Consider the following 21,215-nt stretch of genomic DNA (forward strand, 5'->3'; position numbering starts at 1 on the left):
CGTGTGTGTGTTTTTCCCCTAAAACATCGGTTTCATAATGGACAATGCATACAAATCCCTGTAAAAATTGCTTTTGTTTTAAACAAAGTTGTCGCTGCAAACCAGTAAGAGGCAGAGTTTGGTGTTGGGCAGCGGCATTTGCAGCTGGAAAAACAGCAACTGCCGCGGCATTTGCCGTTACAGGATCACCAATTGCTTTTTTCTGTTTTTGGATCTCGACGCTGCTGCCGGGATTTCTGCAAAGACTAAATTGTCCCTCGTGCTCCATGCCTGTCAATCTAGAACGGATTCTTTGATGCTCTTATTTTCCCCCCGGAGTCGAGCCATCCCCTCTGTGAGAGATCTGACAGACTCTTTGGTGTTCTCTGAGGCTAATTCTTTGACCTGGTGTTGGTCCATTATGCAGTACTTGGAATTCCTCATGTATGACCTCTGCGAGAGCCAAACGTGCATCATGTACTGGATGTACGCTGATCGATGGAGATAAGGATATCGGTGGTGTCACCTTTTGAGGGAGAAATTGCTCCGGGTGAGTCCTCTTTGTTAAAGGAACTTTGTTTGTAGCTGATGCCGCTGCGCTGTGCTTCTCCATGACAACTCGCTCGTAACACTCGTCGATATAATCTTTCAGGTGATCCAAACCTTTGTTTTGCTTCTTAACAAGAAAATTGTTAGTTAATCAGGAAATTGTTTCATATATTGGCACGTTTTATTTATTTATTTTTTTTAAATATATGGGATGAGAAATGTTTTTTAGAACAGTGGTGCACCATGTTGAATATGCCTTGTGAGTTCTCGCAATACTACAACATCACTTACTTGTGTCTGTGCGTGACTCAAAACTCAATTTTCAATGAATGAATGAATGAAATTATTTAAATCAATCACTTCATCGCCAACCACTGAAACTACTCAAAATGTAGCGGATCTTCTCTTTTTTCAACCACTGAAACCCCTGACTATAAAAGAATTCGTGTTATTTACTGTTATAGAAAACACTTTTTATTAAACAACTGTCTGATACAGATCACATATTTCATATTTGAATTGACTTGTCAATAACTATTTGGTATTGATTTGTCTCAAAGGTGTGCCACAGTTACACAATACTTGGTCACACTAAACACAGAATATACCTGTTATAGTCCAATAAAATTGACAGTAATCTTTTATTTTATTAATTCATTTTCTTAACCACTCAGTCAGATGAAGGGTCACAAACTTTATTTCAATGCTTGTCATTTTCCATTGATGTCATTGCTTTGGCAGTTTGGCCTTTATCAACGTTTGTGACAACTTTAAGTGCATGAACTCCAATAAACAACATGTGGAAAACTCCTTTACCTGATTTCCATGTAAGATGGTCAAGTAAAATGTTCCAGCTTGAGCACCAACGGTGCTAGAATGATGGAAATGCCATATTGTGCATTTGACTGCAGGAAAATATTCCCAACTCTGATTCTATTCCATGCTGCTGATGCTGAAGATATTAATAACTTAGGTGTTTCAGTTTTTATGCTCCTCACTTGTGGAAGAAACTCCTAGAAAACTGCAGGTCTGCTGAAACTCTCAGCTGTTTTCTATCAAGATTAAAAACTTTATTTGCCACTTTAACAGTTAATTCCTCACACTGTTATTTTTATTTGAAGCATTTATTATTCCCCCTCTTTTTATTTATTCACTTTCTTTTACTTTTAAACATTTAATTTGTTGTAATGTTTTTATGCAAAGCACTTTGAATTGTATTGTAGCTGCATGAAATGTGCTGTACAAATAAACCTGCCTTGTTGCTATGATACAAGCACAACATCCCAAAACCTTCATGACAGTTTCCAGAAACTTTATCAACCTTTACGTTCTTCAGTCAGTCTAAACTTTTGACAACTATTTCAATTTTAATTATTTTAGTAAACTATACTGTAACAACATAACTTCCCATGGGGATTAAATCAGTCATATTTCATTAATTTACTATACAACTGTGTATAAGTGCAGCTCATAACCAAAGAAAATCACATGCACTGTGCAATTTACAGGATAAAATTACATTTATTATTCCAATGTAATCAAACATACAAAAATAAATTAGTCATATTATTGTAAAACAAGTGACAAATGTAAAACCACAGATGCAGCTTCACCAGATTCCTTCACACTGTGCGTCATGACATTTTACTGGGAAATGCATCAACACATACAAACGCTGTCAGTCGGAAACTATTCCTCAAACATAAATTAATCCCAATGGCCACGTTTACATGAGTTTTAGTTTCTCTATAATTTTAAATAAAAGTTAAATCTGCTTTAAAGAGATGAAATGTGACTGTGTAAACACCTAATTCTGAATGAAAACGACCATCCTGAATTAATCGTAATTCCAAAGTCAGTAGCTGGTTTATGCCAATTGATTTTTTCACTTTATTTTATATGTTGATTCCGCTTTAAGTTAATCCTGGTCGTTCTGCGAATGCTTGTTTGCTTGTTCTGGCGTAAATATTCTGCCTCCTGTCTCCGTTACTTCATCTCCCTTCTCCTCAGCTGCTGAAAAAAGTCAAGCAGTGTGCTCGTGTGGAGCTGGTGCTTCAAAAGTATAAACAAAATTTGAGGCAAAAATTATTTTTCTTTTGTTTTTTTTTTCCATGTTGTAGCAGAAAAGTAGTGAATTTTTCTTTTTTAAAATTTTTTCCCAGTTGTGTTAAATACATTACGTCCGCCTTGTGTCCAATCAGAACCCTTCCCAACCCCGTGATCTACAGTGATATTAAGGGAAGGCAAATAAACGTTTTTCATGTAAACTTAATTTCGGAATTATTATTCCATGTAAACGCAAAGGAGAATACTTTAATTCTGAATCATTTATCTAAATTAAAAACATCATGTTACTGTAGCCGATGACTTTGTTAATCCCAAATTCTGAATGAAAATGATTTTTTCTGAATTAAACATAATTCCAAAGTAAGTAGCTGGTTTATTCAGAGTTTTTGACTGAATTGATTAATTCCCCAATCATTTGACTTTCTGGTGATTACATACTTGCTAGTTTGCATGTTGCGATGACAGACGTACATGTGCAGGTGGACACCTGACGCAAGAACTGGACTCCAGCTAAGACTATGGAGCCTTGGAAGAAATGGATATAATAAATTGGTGCTTATTTTTCGGTCTTCCATGTTCTAGCTGACAAGAAAAGCAGGAACTGGAGTGATGTCACTCAGGCCCCCATCCAATCAGAGCCCTTCCCAACCCGCACATCTTAACTAAGTAGATTAAACATGTTTTTCATGTAAACCTCAATTCGGAAAAACCAGTTCCACGTAAATGCAAAGGAGAATACTTTAGTTCCAAAACATTTAGTTCTGAATAATTAATTCCAAATAAACAATCATCATGTAACCGTGGCCAATATATAAAAGTGAAGAAAAGCAGTTTCAGAAGTGACGGCACATTATATCATCTATTGACTTTTTTCTATTCTAATGCTACAGTTTAACATGAACAGAACATTAAAAGCATGTCACAAAACTTTTTACATACAGAAAATCTCGCCAAAATCTGTCCTTAAAAATCTATTTTTGTTTTCCCAAACAGAAAGCATCAATCTTTACGGCCAATCTTCTTGTAGAGAACCATTGAAACCGCCATGGCAGCAATCTGCGGAGAAAAAACATAAATGGATGAAACTAAAAGACTATTTCTGTAAGATACGTACTCTACAATGATTTCTGAAGAAACAATGACAATTTTGTCTTTGTCTACTAATTTATTCATTAGATATTCATCAACCTCTCCCTGAGCCGTCACCTTATCGTGGTGGAGGGGTTTGTGCGTCCTGAAGATCCTAGCAGCTATGTTGTCGGGGGCTTTATGCCCCTGGTAGGGTCACCCATGGCAAACAGGTGTCTAGGGGAGGGACCAGACCAAGCACGGCTCATAGACCCCTATGATGACGACCAACCTGGGCATGAATGTTCCCTTGCCCGGACGCGGGTTACCGGGACCCCCCTCTGGAGCCAGGCCTGGAGGCGGGGTACGAGAGCGAGCGTCTGGTGGCCGGGCCTTCGCCCATGGGGCCCGGTCGGGCTCAGCCCGAAAGGGTTACATGGGCCCCACCTCCCGTGGGCTCACCATCTGCGGGAGGAGCCGTAGGGGTTGGGTGCAATGTGAGCTGGGCGGCAGCAAGGGGCGAGGACCCTGGCGGTCCGATCCCCGGCTGCAGAAGCTGGCTCTAGGGACGTGGAACGTCACCTCTCTGGTGGGGAAGGAGCCTGAGCTTGTGCGCGAGGTTGAGCGGTTCCGACTAGATATAGTTGGACTCACCTCGACGCATGGCTTGGGCTCTGGAACCAGTACCCTCGAGAGGGGCTGGACCTTCTTCCACTCTGGAGTTGCTCATGGTGAGAGGCGCCGAGCAGGTGTGGGCATTCTCATCAGCCCCCAGCTTGGTGCCTGCACGTTGGGGTTTACCCCGGTGGATGAAAGGGTAGTTTCCCTCCGCCTCCGGGTGGGGGGATGGGTCCTGACTGTTGTCTGTGCTTATGCACCGAACAGCAGTTCAGAGTACCCACCCTTTCTGGGGTCCTTGGAGGGAGTGCTGGAGGGTGCTCCTTCTGGGGACTCCATTGTTCTGCTGGGGGACTTCAATGCTCACGTGGGCAATGACAGTGAGACCTGGAGGGGAGTGATTGGGAGGCATGGTCCCCCCCCTCTGAACCCAAATGGTGTTTTGTTATTGGACTTCTGTGCTCGTCATGGATTGTCTATAACGAACACCATGTTCCAGCATAAGAGTGTCCATATGTACACCTGGCATCAGGATTCCCTGGACCGCAGTTCAATGATCGACTTTGTAGTCGTATCGTCGGACCTGCGGTCACATGCCTTGGAAACTCGGGTGAAGAGGGGGGCGGAGCTGTCAACTGATCACCACCTGGTGGTGAGTTGACTCAGATGGTGGGGGAGGAAGCCGGTCAGAGCTGGCAGGCCCAAACGTGTTGTGAGGGTCTGCTGGGAACGTCTGGCTGAGTCCCCTGTCAGAGCGAGCTTCAACTCCCACCTTCAGCAGAGCTTCGAACATGTCCCGAGTGAGGCGGGGGACATTGAGTCCGAATGGGCTGTGTTCCGTGCCTCTATTGCTGAGGCGGCCAGCCGGAGCTGTGGCTGCAAGGTCGTTGGTGCCTGTCGTGGCGGTAATCCCAGGACTCGTTGGTGGACACCAGCAGTGAGGGATGCCGTCAAGCTGAAGAAGGAGTCCTATCGGGCCTTCTTGGCCTGTGGGACTCTGGAGGCAGCTGATGGGTACCGACAGGCTAAGCGGCATGCGGCTTCGGCTGTTGCCGAGGCAAAAACTCGGGCATGGGAGGAGTTCGGCGAGGCCATGGAGAAAGACTTCCGGACGGCTTCGAGGAGATTCTGGTCCACCATCCGGCGGCTCAGGAGGGGGAAGCAGTGCTCCGTCAACACTGTGTACAGTGGAGATGGGGAGCTGCTGACCTCAACTCGGGACGTAGTGGGTCGGTGGAGGGAATACTTCGAAGACCTCCTCAATCCTACCAACACGTCTTCCCATGAGGGAGCAGAGCTGGTGGACTCAGGGGTGGACTCTCCTATCTCTGGGGCTGAAGTCGCTGAGGTGGTCAAAAAGCTCCTTGGCGACAAGGCCCCGGGGGTGGATGAGATCCGCCCGGAGTTCCTTAAGGCTCTGGATGCTGTGGGGCTGTCTTGGCTGACATGCCTCTGCAGCATCGCGTGGACATCGGGGGCAGTACCGCTGGATTGGCAGACTGGGGTGGTGGTCCCCCTTTTTAAGAAGGGGGACCGGAGGGTGTGTTCCAATTACAGGGGAATCACACTCCTCAGCCTCCCTGGTAAGGTCTATTCAGGGGTCCTGGAGAGGAGGGTCCGCCAGATAGTCGAATCCCGGATTGAGGAGGAGCAGTGTGGTTTTCGTCCTGGTCGCGGAACAGTGGACCAGCTCTATACCCTCTCTGGGGTCCTGGAGGGGGCATTGGAGTTTGCCCAACCAGTCTACATGTGCTTTGTGGACCTGGAGAAGGCATTCGACCGTGTCTCCCGGGGGCTCCTGTGGGGGATACTCCGGGAGTATGGGGTACCGGACCCCCTTGTACGAGCTGTCCGGTCCCTGTACGACAGGTGTCAGAGCTTGGTCCGCATTGCCGGTAGTAAGTCGGATTCGTTTCCGGTGAGGGTTGGACTCCGCCAAGGCTGCCCTTTATCACCGATTCTGTTCATAACTTATATGGACAGAATTTCTAGGCTCAGCCGAGGTGTTGAGGGGATCCGACTTGGTGGCCTCAGGATTGGGTCCCTGCTTTTTGCGGATGACGTGGTCCTGTTGGCTTCATCTGGTTGTGATCTCCAGCTCTCGCTTGAGCGATTCGCGGCCGAGTGTGAAGCGGCTGGGATGAGAATCAGCACCTCAAAATCTGAGACCATGGTCCTCAGCCGGAATAGGGTGGATTGCCCTCTCCGGGTCGGGAGTCAGGTCCTGCCTCAAGTGGAGGAGTTTAAATATCTCGGGGTCTTGTTCACGAGTGAGGGAAGGATGGAGCGTGAGATCGACAGACGGATCGGTGCGGCGTCTGCAGTAATGCGGACTCTGCGCCGGTCTGTCGTGGTGAAGAAGGAGCTGAGCCAGAAGGTGAAGCTCTCGATTTACCAGTCGATCTACGTTCCTACCCTCACCTATGGTCATGAGCTGTGGGTCGTGACCGAAAGAACGAGATCTCGTATACAGGCGGCTGAAATGAGTTTCCTCCGCAGGGTGGCCGGGCTCTCCCTTAGAGATAGGGTGAGGAGCTCGGTCATCCGGGAGGGGCTCAGAGTAGAGCCGCTGCTCCTTCACATCGAGAGGAACCAGTTGAGGTGGCTCGGGCATCTGGTCAAGATGCCTCCTGGACGCCTCCCTGGTGAGGTGTTCCAGGCACGTCCCTCTGGGAGGAGACCCCGGGGAAGACCCAGGACACGCTGGAGGGATTACATCTCTCGGCTGGCCTGGGAACGCCTCGGGATCCCCCCCGCAGAGTTGGCAAATGTGGCTGGGGAGAGGGAAGTCTGGGCTTCCCTGCTTAGGCTGCTGCCCCCGCGACCCGACCCCGGATAAGCGGCAGAAGATGGATGGATGGATGGATGGATGGATGGATATTCATCAAATTAATAAATCCTCATTTAAGGGATGATGTTCAGTTTAATTCTCACTGCTGAGATGTGGGATGAAGCACAAACACAAGGCAGCTGGAACGCTGTGATTCTTAGTTTAATTAACTAAAGTACAACAAGGAACTGGCAAGGTGACAATCGAAACCAAGCAGTCTATACACACAGAAAACACAACAGGTCGCAGGTGGAACAGATAAGCCAAATGAAACCAGGTGAACTAACAAACAGGAAACAAGGTGAGACATAAAACACAAGGAAAACTACAAAATAAAACAGGAAACCAGAACTAAAGACCACAAAAACAACTCGCGTTTTATACTGACAATAATACATGAGCTTATGCCAACTTTCCAGGTTCTGTTGCTACAAAGGCTAAAACACCTTGTTGGGAAAAAGAAATAAAGCACTCTCATGTTATTCTCAGAGGCAACATGCATAACATGTATAAAACAACTTCATTTAATCATGTTATTATTGCTGAATGAATAACAGCTAGTTATGTTTATAACTTAATTCACTTTTGTTTAATTCTAAGATTTTATGTGTTGAGATATTTGGTCCTTAGCTGTGCAATAAAACTGAAACTAAACACTGTTATTAAATTAATTAAAACACTAAACTGAATATAAAAGCACTGTGTAAAAAGAATAAATGCACACTTTTACTGCACTTCTTTTAAACTGAAGCTGTGAGTAGCAGCCAGGTGCTGCCATTCAAATGTTTTGCAGCCACAGTATCCGGGTTAATGATCTGCAGTTATTGAGTTGATCATGAACTCATCTGTAAACCAATGTGTTCTAGTCAAAAGAGAAGCTATTTTTACAGCAGATAAAATGGCTTCAGCAACAGGATAAAAAAAAAAAAAAAGCAGAGCAGCAAACCTACAATAGAACTGCTGAAAAAGACAAAGTGCTGCTGTGGCTCAAATCCTGCAAACCTCAGTGACCTGCATCAAAAGTCAAATCTACTTTTAACTGTACAGCACCTTTCATACCCGCAGCAGCACAAAGGGCTTTGCTGACATGAAAAACAACAAAGAATTCACATATATGGACACACCTGATTATTCATACATGCATAAAGACACACAGACACCTGTTCCCCTTCCCATGTTGCACAGCACTATAGAAGCATCTTCTGTCTTTTCTTTAACCAACAAGTAGATAAATAACAATATAAATAAAAAATATCTGAAGTAACAAAGTGGTAGAGAAATAGTTTATGAGACATTTTAGATGATGACACATTGTTTTAAGGCTTTTGTAATTGATCTTCTGAGTCTGAACACTATAAAAAACAGAATAGTTAACTTAAATTGATCATTTAATATCAATTAGTAACAACTAACTGAACTAAGTACATTCAAAACATTCAAGTTGAGTCATTAAGCTTGTTCAACTTGACAATTTAACTTAAAGCTGGGAAGGTAATGTTGGCGAGCTAGCAGGATGTGCAAGATGGCTCCTCCCCCTCTGGTTTCACTCCTTGCATGATGCAAGAAGGTTATGTTTTTACCGGTGTTTATCTGTTTGTGTTCATAATAACTCAAAAAGTTCATTTTTAGACTTGTTACGGACTAAAGGTGCACTGATGCATCTATACATAGATATATCTATGTATAGATGTATGCATCTCCGCATTAATGTTCAGTGAGCCAGTAGCATTAATGCAAAGAGTCATTTAAAAGGAGAAAACAACAGAACCGTCAGTGTGACCAAATCAAACCTGCTTCACATCATACCTCAAGTGCAGCGATTCCTAGAGCCACAGCTGCAATGATCACAGCGTTGTCTTCTATCAGCTCCACCAGCTTGTCGAAGCAGCCCAGAACCATCTGCAAAGGGGGGGGGACAGTTTATACCAGGATGAGAACAGAAAAAACTCAACTTCATGTGGTCATAAATGATGCCGAGACAAAAACGTCTTTTCATACCGAACTTTCTGCACTGTTTTCATGACATACACCATTGGTGGTTACATTGCAGCATGTGGGGGGGTAAATCTTCCTTTCCTGATACTGAAAAGGGGAGCCATCGAAGTCTGTGTAGTTCTTGTATCCGCAGCATTTAAACTAAAGGAAAAAGCAACATGTTAATCTCAGACCGCCGTCCTTTTGGCTGCTTTGCTGTGTGAGATGCTGCAAAAGGGGTTTTATTGCTTCTTATCAGCAGCACAATAAAACTGTGCGACCTACGAGAAACCACGATAAAGGAATCAAATATGATGCGTCATGGTTGTTTATCTTACAGAAAGACTCATCTTCTTCTCTAAACCAGAATCACATCACTTCATGTCATCATGAAACATGTAAGACATGTAAGAGACAAGTTACCTCCTCCATGGTGGCGTTCCAGAGAGAAGTCAGACTATTTTCCTTTCCATAATTCTCCTGAATGCTCTTCCGTACCTCAGTCTCCAAACTGTCAAGAAGCTCACCAGCCTGAGATGTGCAGGACAGCGACATATTTTACACATTCAGCCAATCAGCGTTGCAGATAAATAATCTGCCAATTTGCTTTTTTTTTGGAGCCACTTACCAAACCCTGGAAGACGAACAGGACGATGGCTCCGGCAACCTCGATGAGGAAGATTATCAGCACGATGCAGAAGAACTGAAACGGGAGGAAAGATGATAAAGCCCACTGTAAAAACATTTAACTGGTCGCAGAACAACAAACATAAAATAGTGTCACCAGATAACATGGAAGGTTCTGATCTCTAGACTAGTCCTGCAAAATGCAACAACTTAGACTTCGCTTTTCAGTAAATCACACTGAAATCTGGTCATTTCTCTGTTTTTAGAAGATTTTGTTCAACAATATAGACTTGACTCCATTTACCTAGAGACCACCTCATTATGATTAAACCATGATTATTATTGTGATTTATTTTTCTCTTTTTTTTTTCCTCCATTGACAAACAGAGATTACTCACAGTCAGCAGCATACACCTGCTCTCCTTGACGGCCCCACAGCAGCCCAGGAAGCCAAGGATCAGAAGCACGGCGCCCACGCCGATGAGCAGGTAGGCAACGTTTGCCAGCTGGGACAACTCAGCTGGAGCGTCTTCTATCTCGTCCAGCAGGCCCAGCAGAGAAGAACTGTCCACCTTCACCCACACTCCCACACCCAGAATGACAGCACCTGCCAACTGCATGATGGGTATTTGATGTAAAAAGGCTGGCATGGATTCATTCCTGACTCAAAGTTGTAAATTATTTTAGGTTCTGGGAAAAAATTCTCTTCGATTTCTAATTTTATCTGAGTTGATATGAATTAGTTGGCAGTGGAGCTGACCAATCAGAGGGCTTTGATGGAGAAGATTAGAGTTGTACAAGGAGAATAAGTCAAACTAGGAACAGAACGGTTGGTTCTGGCTTGGTGACTGCTTTGCAGTTTGGTTTGTGTTTTATTTTATTCTATTTTATCATTTTACGCCAAGCTCAGACTCGTCTTACTCGTGTTGTAAAACTTGTGACTCATGCTGTGTGCTTTAATCCACCTCTCTGAAATAAAAGGCTCTTTTTGCAGAACTTTACGAGTGGTTGGAGCTTTTCATTTGATTTAAATCTGGCATTGAAACAGTAAAAACCTGCAGAACAGAGGCTGCAGATAACTGGAGTTTGACATTTATCCCTGAAGTACGGTGGCTGGGAAGTGCAAAACAACATTACATCGAGCGATGAAACACTTTTACTTCTTCATTATATATAAAGACATTGTAGTCCATACTGTCTTTGCAATAAACATATTAATGTAGACTGAACAATCAGGATTTTCCTTTAAGGGCAAAGAAGTATCAATGTTGCTATTGGTATGCATGAAAAAGTGCCATAATTTCATGGTATCGATAAGACTTTTTCTTTTTTTTTAAAGGTACTGAAAAAAAACTTTATTCATCCCCAGAGAGAAATTGTAATGTTCTTTTTTTCTTAACCTTTCTTAAGCAAAATCTTTTTGCTCACTTTAAAGACTATTTTTGCTCGATAAAAGATGATTTCCGTTCATTTAAGGGGCATTTCTGGTACTTCTGTCTAGTTGGGGGAGTTTCTGGAGTGAATAATCTACAGAGGACATATTTAGCACTCTGCAGCAGCGTCACTATGCTCTTTTCCTTACTGAAGCATCTCTACGTTTGTAAAACAAATGAAAATAAGATGTAGATTTGCTCTCATACTTACAAAGATGCCACCATTGAAAATAAACATCATGATCTTGAGAAAGCCTGAGCAACACATCTTGATTGGCTTTTATTCTTCCAAACTCTGGGGGAAAAAAAAGAACAGAAAACTTGTAAGTTCAGCTAAAAGCGACCATTTAATGCATCCTTATTCGTTCTTTCAAAAAGTCAAATGCATGGAACTGAGTGAAAGCAGAGGCAGGCAGGGTCAGATGGCGTTTGCTTTGGTTACACATTAACTGGTCTAACCAGGCGGAAAAGAGAGAAATTCTAATCTTCATCAAATATGGGGAGTTTTTTTTTAAACTCACGTAATACTCGGTTTTGGTTGAATTATCACGTGAACTGATCAATAAATTCTTAATTTCTCAACTTTTCCTGCAAAATTTGAACCATGAAGCGTTTCCTGTGTCCTCTTCAGAGGTGCTGAACACTCCACAGACGTCTACATAAACTCCCACTTCATTCTGTCCAGGAATAAACATTTGTGTGCATATATTGTTTTCTATGACTCAAATGCTGCTGAAGATCCTTCTGTACAGTTTGATCGCTGAAGAACAAGTTATTCTTATAAAATAGATAAAGGTGTTGAGTGGATTTGGGATATTCAGCAGTGTACTTGTTGAACAGCAAGGTGTGCAGCCTTTGGGTTGCAACGCACCGCGGAAGCACCATAAAACTCACCTTTGCTCCCGGCTTTACACAACTGTTTTTGTCTCTTCTCTGCGTCAAAGGAAAAATGTTTTACAAGTATTGAGGAAGTTTTGTTTCCTTATTGCACATCTAATTGACCTACTGGGGAAATATTTATTTCCAAAAGACAATAAAACGGTCCTGTGACAGCAGCAGGATTACATAAATCGTTTTATTGGAGATGCACATTTCCTTTAGAGCAACTTGAGTTTCTTTTGAATTAAATCTTTAAATGTGTTTTAGCTTAAGTTTAAGTTGGACAAATGGCTTCTTTCATACAACACCTATTAAATTTTATTTAACAAAAAAAAAAAAAAAGATGCTCAGCTGTTTCTGAGGAATATCATGGAACAGTCAATCCAACTTTGGCAGGAAACTTTTTACAACTATTTCGTGCAAAGCATCAAGTTATTTTGATTGTTTTTATGCACCATCAGCTGAAGATGAGCAAATGTTCAGTTGAGCTTTTTCTTGGATATTTTATTTAAACAAAAGCCAGAATAATCATGAAGCACATACCTGTACTGCGGTGGCGTCTGCGTATCCGACAAGGTCAGATGTTTCAGGAGTGTATGTACAAAGAGGCTTCTGAACAGCCCTTTTATCTCCTGATAGATTACACACACACACACGTCAGTCAGGTTTTATGCGTCTTACGTCACTAAGGTTTGGCACCTGGAAAGTTTTCCTCTTCTGATAGTTGGATGAAAAAAAGTTTCCTGGTGACCAAAGTCGATTTCTGCTCAATCTGACGTCTACTATGTTCACTAGTGAGTTCATTAACACATAACTGGAAACAGGAAGAAGAATCATTTAACACACAGCATCAACACATCGCAAACAAACATTTTATTTTCCAATGAAAGAAAAAGAAACACAGATAAAACTTACAGTATGACTTGACTGATTTATTATTTTACTGATTAGGTACTGATGTGGGTGCTGCACGGAAACAGGAGAGTTTTACCATAAACTTCGCCTATGACTGACTTCATGGAAATGATGACGAAGATAAATAATGCAGATATTTACGTTTGAAACCAGACTTCAACAGGAAAATTACAAACCCAGAATATTAAATATTACATTAATATTAATAATGAAAAAGACAAAAATAAGTCAAATGAAAATTTCAATCCAGAAAGATAAATCACATGTGTGTCTTATGCGCACACACACACACACACTTGGAGTGACACAGCAGCCACATACCTGAACATTGTGGCCTGAATCTTCAGGTGTGTGAACTTATGAGTTATTAATGCAGTTTCACATGACGGCCACAAGGGGGCAGCCTGACACTAATGTATGAATTTGATTGGTTCAAGCCTTCCATCTCTTCCTCACCTGCAACAGGTGCTGCTCAAACACTGCAACATGTAAACAGGAAAAAGGCACAGCTGCAACTCTTTGGCTCCTCAGTCTAACAGTCACATTGAAACGATGGGAAAGTAACCGAATGGCCGCTGAGTGGAGAAAAGATCACGGAAAGAAGATGGAGGGGAGCTAAGCTGAGCGTTCCAGAAACATGGGAGATTTTTGGCAACTCTGTTTTTTGGTGTGTGACATGGAGGCGTTTTGATCATTTCTTCTGTCAGCATGCACAGCCGCCCTGGCGAGGGAGGGGCTTTTCCTTCAGGTCGTCCCCCTTGTGACCGGCGGGTGGGCTGGCATCACCGTTGACGGTCTTGTTCATCTTCTCGCAGATGACGTCCACCAGCTTGTCAAAGACCTGCTTCACGTTGATGTTGTCTTTGGCGCTGGCCTCGAAGAACTGGAATCCTGTGCACGAAAGGTCATAAATAATTACAGTTTGCAGTGAGTGTGTGTGTGTGTGTGTGTATGACACACCTACCAAGCTCCATGGCCACTCTTTGGGCATCCTCAGTAGGAACTTGTCTGTCCTCCTCCAAGTCCAGCTTATTGCCCACCAGCACTACCTGCGCGTTGTCCCATGAGTAAGTCTTGATCTGGGTTGCCCTGGGAAACCATGCAGCGTTTTAGAGACTGACAAAATGTCTCCAAGTATTCCTAAATATTTACTTTCTCTGGTCTGAACTTGCTGAAATCTTAGTGCCTTTCTCCAACATGTCCATCCGGGGTGGGACACTGTGGTCCTCACACCTGACTCAAGTCGATGGCTAGCTAGCAGACTTGGATGTCAGGCTCCGCACAAATCTGCTAATTAGGTCTGATGTGCCTCAGGTGCGTTGCAGCAGAGAAACTCTGAACTCTTGAAGGACTGCAGCCTCTGAGAACAGAGTTGCCCACCCCTGATCTATGACTTCCATTCAACAGTCACTTTGTAAATTTTACAGAGAACGAAGCAAGAAAACGCCTTATCAGACGTAATGAGTAACAACAGTTTTTCTTTTTGTCTCAGATTATTTTAAAGGAATTTTGGACCCTAAAAAAAAAAAAAAGTTTCTGCTTCGTACATCTGTATGTTTACCTTCTTTACCTGAACAAACCAATTGTTCACCCTGGCCTTTCGCTGAGCAGAGTTCACTATTTCATTGTATATATCTGTTTTGCTTTTATTCTTTACTGTTAATGTTTATTTTATTGTTATGTTCGTATGTTAGTACACTATTTTAGTTTTAGCTGATCTTCTAAATTTGCAGATTCCACTGCAAAGCCCTTTGGCTGGCCGTTGGTCTGTAAATGTGCTGTATACATAAAGCTGACACTGAATTTGTGGAAAGCACAGTGAACGGTGTTCACATATGATGACTTCTAAAAGTTTCTCTGAACCCACACAGAGACATCCTGACAGAATAATGTCAGTTTCTCATGTAGCGCTGCCTGAGGGCCTGAAGATCAGGTTACCCACTATTGATTTTTAGCTGTCTTGTGCACAAAGATGTCTTCAGAATCGCTGAATATTTTGACAATACTATGACCCACACAAGAATAAATAAAGTCTTTCCAGTTTTCCATGAATGAACAATATTCAAATTTGTATCTATTGTTTGTTATTAAAAAACATTTTAATTTAACCGTATCTAAATAAAATAGCCAAACTAATATTGTTAAACTACAGCCCAATTTAGATTAATACAGACAATAAAGAAGGTTGTACTCATATATTGTAAATTTAAGCTTTATCTTTAACCAAAGCTGGTTTCACAACACGCCGCAGTGTGTTTCTCTTTCAGCCAATCACACACAGCTGCTACTGGGAATAGCTTTGGGCTGGTTGCCTTGCTCGAACATGCTTCTGCAGCACTTTAGCATCTGGAAGAGGTGGTGCAAACCTTTCGATCTCTACCTGAGACACAGCCACCTGTAGCATCCAGACCAAGCGGCAACCTCCAGCAGTTAAAAGTGAAGCCTATGCGGAATGCATAAAACTGCAGTTTCCCCCTTCACCCACTAGGGGCTCCAAAACAGATCAAATCCCCATAGACTCCCATGTTAAAAGACCAACTTCACGGCAGAAATAGATATGTTTACAGCCTGGTTCAAAAATCCATTTTAAGTTTAATAGGTCATGTTTACCTTCATGACAACTGTGGGGGGAGTGAATTTTTTTCTAACTCTTCCCTTTAGAAGTAATTTAATCTTTAAATTCGGCATATTTAGGGGCGTGTCCTTTTGATTGACAGGTACCCAATCTCCTGCTACAAGTAAGAAGAACGCAGAACAACCACGGTTTTTAGCCGGTTAACAACGTGGCTTAGCTTTAGCCCGCTTACCTCCGTTAGCTGGTTAGCTCCCGTTAGCTCCTGTTATCTCCGGGTTAACTCTGTTAGCTCTTAGCTACAGAAAGCTCTGAGTTTCATCTATGTCAATCATCCACCATGACGCTCACAGCCCCCCTTCTCAGCTCTACCTCGTTGCCCATTTGTCTTTTCTGGGGGAGACGACATGCATGCCCCTGCCAAGATGGCGATGGTAGGAACCGCCCACTGAGCTTCACCTATGGGTGACGTCACAGAGGCTCAGCCCATCTTTTTATATAGACTCTATGATCCAGACAGACATGTGGCCGGGCAATCAGGATACAGATATAAAGGCTTCAAAATGATAAATAACCCAACAGGTGACATCATGTTGGCAATGTCCACCTTTTGGGTTCTATCTACACCAGAGTGATTTAACTGTAGCCCTGATCTACACTAACCAGACACTTTACTGCGTCCATCCAGCTTGGACTGGGTCAGCCTTTCCTTTGCCTTCAGGAATGTCCTCCATGCCACATTGTTTGTAGCATTGACTCAACAAGGTGTTGGAAACATTCCTAAAAATGTGCCAAGAAAATCTTTCCCACACCATCACACCACCAGCAGACTCAACCATTGATCCAAGCCAGGAAGGATCCATGTTTCCAGCAGATACTGATCCTGCCATCTGAACATGGAGCTGAAATGGAGACCAGCAAGGTTTCTCCATCTTCTATTGTCCAGTTCTGGTGAGTCTGTGTGAATTGTAGCCTCAGTTTCCTGTTCTTGCTGACAGGAGGGAACCTGCTGTGGTCTTCTGCTGCTGGAGACCATCTGATTCCAGGCTGGACGTGTTGCATGTTCAGACATGATGTTCTGCATAACTTAATTGGAACCAGTAGTTATACGTGTTTATTAGGGATGCACCGATATCAGTATCGCTATCGGCTCAATACCAAGCGTGTGTACTCATACTTGGTATCACTAAAAGTGTACCGATAACACAACCGATACCCGATACCACACTAGTCAAGCCAGCACAGATGTGTTTGATGACATGCTTTGGCATGTTTTAAAAGAAATAAATGCCTTGATGATGTTAAAATGTGACATTATTGTTCCACTAAAAGCCAGATCTTTGTTTCAAAACCACACATTTATAGTTATATTTAGGTAAAATGTGTCAAATCAGAACAAAACTTGTTGAAATTGTTAGATCTGTAATGATATTATATTTGTATTGATGAGGTAACTTCAGAAAGGATGGGTCATTTATTACAACCTAATGAAATCTTACACGGTTATAACAGCAGTAATAACCATAATTACAATAATGTTCACATAAACACATTTGGTATCGGCAAATATCAGTATCTGCAGATATTCAAATTTCAGATATCCGTATCGGATCAGAACTCCCAAAAAGTAGATCGGTGCATCCCTAGTGGTACGTTGCCTTTCTATAACCTAAAACCAGTCTGCCATTATCTCACTGGATTTTTCAGCAGATCAGCAGTTTCTGAAACACTCAAACCAACATGACGCAGTGTCCAACGTCACTTAAAAACCTTTTTTCTCCTCATTCTGATGCTCAGCATCATGAAGTCACATCTTCCTGTAATCAGCTTCATTGGCTGATTAGATATCTGTATAAACAATCAGAACAGGTTTGTTTCATATACATAAAGAATGTATTTAGAAAAATACACCTTGTGTTTGACCAAATTGTTGTAGAATTTCTTATTTTTGACTTTCAATTAAAAGAAATAAGGAAAATACTCTGGATGGTTAAATATTCTTTAAGTTATTAAAGACGTATGAAGAAATTTAACTTTTTTTCTTCACCTTTAGAGATGAGGCGAGGAGGAATAAAATATGTTTCTATAAGTAAAATACCAATGGGAGTGTAAACTATAAATTAGGATCATCATGAATGACTCCTGTTTATGTGACTTAAAACACTTTTGTTAACACAAAAACAAACAAAAAAAAAAACAAAAAAAAAACACACCATAAACAAGTTAACCAGTTTCCTCTCTGGGTCTGAGCTCATCTTAAACAGACATGTGGAAACAACAACAAATCTAAATGTTCACCATTTTTAAGTCAGATGTATAGTTTAAATGCTTTCCCACACCATCTTTCTCTTTTTCTTCTCAGCGCTACACGAGCGTGGATCTACATACCAGTCCTGAACAGCACAAAATGACTCCTGGCTTGTGATGTCATACATGAGCAGGAATCCCATGGCGCCTCTGTAGTACGCCGTGGTGATGGTCCGGTAGCGCTCCTGCCCCGCCGTGTCCTGTAAACACACCAGTCCTCTGTGAAATCCTGTTTCCTGTTGTTTAAATCTCAACAATCGCATGACATTAAGACCATCTGGCTACCATGTCAAATACAAGTCAAATAAAGCAGAATTCTTAAAAAAAAAAAAAAAAAATTAAATTCCAGCTTTTAAATGCTGATTGTGCAACGAAAACAACCAAGATTCATTTGTGACCTTCTGTTGAGTATTTAGTGGAATTACTCTTCTGTCAAAATCACATAAAAGGCGTGCTGCAAACTGCAAAAAAGAAATCATGTTTTTGTCAACACGGAGCTCTGAGGTCGAGTTTCTGCCTTCCACTAACATTCAGTAATAGATGTGTCCCTGGTGTCAGCCTGCGCAGTAAGCACATTCGGCTTGAGCAGCTCCAAGCCATGCATCTTTCATGAAGCCTGCCGTCTGGGGACAATGTTAAACATCAACTGTCATTAACTCCACAGTGTGAGAAATTAGTTTAAATTCATGACAGGCAGCGGCATGTAAGAGAGAAACCAAGGGAACGGAGTGAGGATGTACTCAACCCTGCTTTTGGTCGATGATGAATTTTAAATCCTCTCCGCCACAGGTAAGAGCCGTTTAATGAGCTCGGGTAAATTAAAGCTCCTACAGAACAGACCGCAGCCTTTTTCTACTCGCTTTAGTCGATGCGGTGTCTGTCAGAGCTAACTTAAAGTTAACTTTCAATGTGGTGGGGGGGGGAGGAAAAGGATGCGGTTGTCACTGCTTCATGATGAATGTGAGCTTTCAGGGAAAACTCGAAGCTTCGGTTGAGGAAATTCATGTCTGAATGTAATTAGCTCATGTTTATATCGACTTGTGACGCGTACATCAACTCAACGCATGGTGTCAGTGTTGCATGATGGTTTGTAACTGCTGATGTTTCACTCAATCCCACCCCGAACCGGGTTCTGCTGGAGGTTTTCTTCCTGTTAGAGGGGAGTTTTTTCCTTCCCACTGTCGCCTTGTGCAGCTCAGGATGGGGGATTGGATCCAAGTCATGACTCGATGCAATCAGTTGGTTTCTATTACAGGATATGTATGAATTGGCTTGAATTGATGTGTCTGTAAAGTGTCCTGTGCAAGCGGCAACCTCCGGCGGTTAAAAGTGAAGCCTATGCAGAAGTGCACAAAACTGCAGTTCCTCCTTCATCCACTAGGGGCAGCAAAACATAGCGAATCCTCATAGACTCCCATGTTAAAAAGACCAACTTCACAGCAGAAATAAACATGTTTACAGCAGAAATAAACATGTTTACAGCCTGGTATAAAAATCCATTTTAGGTTTAATAGGTCATGTTTACCTTCATGACAACTGTGTGTGTGTGGGGGGGGGGAGTGCATTGGTTTAAAGTAATTTAATCTCGAAGTTCAGCAAATTTATGGGCGTGTCCTTTTGATTGACAGGTACCAATCTCTGGCTTCAAGTCAGAAGAACGTAGAACAACCACGGTTTTTAGCTGGTTAACAACGTGACGTAGCTTTAGCCCGCTAACAGAGGCTAAGAGCTTTTAGCTACAGAAAGCTCGGAGTTCGCTCGATGTCAATCATCCACCATGACGCTCACAGCCCCCCTCTCAGCTCCACCTCTTTGCCCATATTTGTATTTTCCAGGCAAGACGATGCGCATGACGCTGCCAACATGGCGATGGAAACCTACGGGTGATGTCACGGAGACTCCGTTCATCTCTTTATATACAGTCTATGGTCTTGTGACAACATTGTTGTGAAGTGACGCTACACAAATAAAGCAGGTGGTGCGAGGTGGGACGTGTTCATGAGGGTTTTTTTTCCTTAAAATTAGACTGATTTTTACATTTGCTCTGCTTAAAGGCACAAGACAGAAGTTTAGCCATTTTCCCGCCACACGCCCTCTATCGATGGCTAACTCGGCATCTTGCATCCTTCCTGACCTGTTAGCTCTCTCCAGGCAGCGAAAGACTATCTTACGACGACTCTTGTTTAGTCTCTCTCTTTTAATCTTCTTGTGTTTCTTTGCTGCATCAGCGATGGTGTGTGTTCCAGGCAGTGTGTTTATGTCTTATCTAGCGTGAAGCAAAGCCCAAAAGCCCAAACTTTTCTCTCATTTCACATAATCAACAAAAACCAGTAACTGTCTGAATGTTAAGAGCAGGTTCTAGCCGTGCCTCCCCTGGGTGCCTGGGCCTCGGCGTTCCTGCCAATGCATCGCCCCGGTACAGACGGCTCCTCGGATGGGATTTCCACTACTGGTCCGTCTGCCTTTATTTCTCTCAATTAGATGTATTTAAAAGGGTGGGTTAGAGGTGTCTTTTTATATGATGTGTCTGTGTGTTTCCTTTATGTCCGATTTTAAACTGTAAAGCGCTTTGAGTGTAGAGCTTTTGAGTATTTTAAGCTGGAAAAGAGCTTCATAAATAAAGTTTGATTGATTGATAAATGAGGGAAAAGCATGTTGGGCCTGATGATTTTTTTCCAAAACGACCATGTTCATGAACACAAACTCAAGCTGTCAACAAGAACACAGCTGTGGACTGTAGCAGATAAACGCTGATAAGAAACAAATAAAAACATCTACAAGCTGATGGAAATGTGAAGCATTTGCTCATTATGAGGCAATAAAGACAGTTAATTTTTCAGCTTACAGAAAGGAAAATCTCTGTGTCCTTCAGGGTTAGACCGCATTTAGGAGCAAATCCTTTTCATTTCCTGTACAACTATTAGGAAATCTCACCCAGATCTGTAGTTTGACCCGCTTGTCATTCCTGTAGATGGTCTTGACTTTGAAGTCGATGCCCACGGTGCTGACGAACGCCGAGGTGAAAGAGTCGTCTGCAAAGCGGAACAGGAATGAGGTCTTCCCCACGCTACTGTTGCCGATGATCAGCAGCTTGAACATGTAGTCGAAGTTCTGGTCGGCTGCGTCTCTCTGCTCCAGGACCACCTCTGGATCTCTGGCCAATGCCATCTGTGAGGCGAAACAGGACGGGAGAAGACGAAGAGTCTGTCTGGGATTACTGCCTTCCTCGCTGTGGCTTTCAGATGTTTTATGTTCACTGCAGAAAGTTATCAGCTTATTCAGTTTATTAGGAGAATTAAGGCTGACATCACTAGCATCAGGAATGAGAAAGTGACACAAATAACAGCAAAATAATACTTTGCAGAGGCAGTAAAGTACATATTGTTCTGAGGGAGAA

At 42.7% G+C, this 21,215-nt stretch overlaps 2 protein-coding genes across 2 annotated transcripts; both read right to left on the reverse strand.

Annotated features, from left to right (window-relative positions):
- Window positions 1-273: 273 nt before the first annotated feature.
- LOC306774069 (tetraspanin-1-like) lies at window positions 274-11,413 on the reverse strand (the record flags this gene model as incomplete). Its single annotated transcript, XM_079264052.1, has 8 exons — window positions 274-470; window positions 3,606-3,651; window positions 8,918-9,010; window positions 9,110-9,247; window positions 9,509-9,616; window positions 9,714-9,788; window positions 10,111-10,326; window positions 11,357-11,413. The coding sequence occupies 8 exons, from the start codon at window positions 11,411-11,413 to the stop codon at window positions 274-276; spliced, it is 930 nt and encodes a 309-aa protein (XP_079120178.1).
- Window positions 11,414-13,445: 2,032 nt separating this feature from the next.
- Window positions 13,446-20,986, reverse strand: LOC306754373 (ras-related protein Rab-3D-like; the record flags this gene model as incomplete). Its single annotated transcript, XM_079238372.1, has 4 exons — window positions 13,446-13,830; window positions 13,904-14,028; window positions 17,900-18,018; window positions 20,753-20,986. The coding sequence occupies 4 exons, from the start codon at window positions 20,984-20,986 to the stop codon at window positions 13,643-13,645; spliced, it is 666 nt and encodes a 221-aa protein (XP_079094498.1). The 3' UTR covers window positions 13,446-13,642.
- Between the last annotated feature and the right edge of the window lie 229 nt (window positions 20,987-21,215).

Source organism: Telmatherina bonti (genome assembly GCF_933228915.1).
Source record: "Telmatherina bonti genome assembly, chromosome: 3".
NCBI classification, from domain to species: Eukaryota; Metazoa; Chordata; class Actinopteri; order Atheriniformes; family Telmatherinidae; genus Telmatherina; species Telmatherina bonti.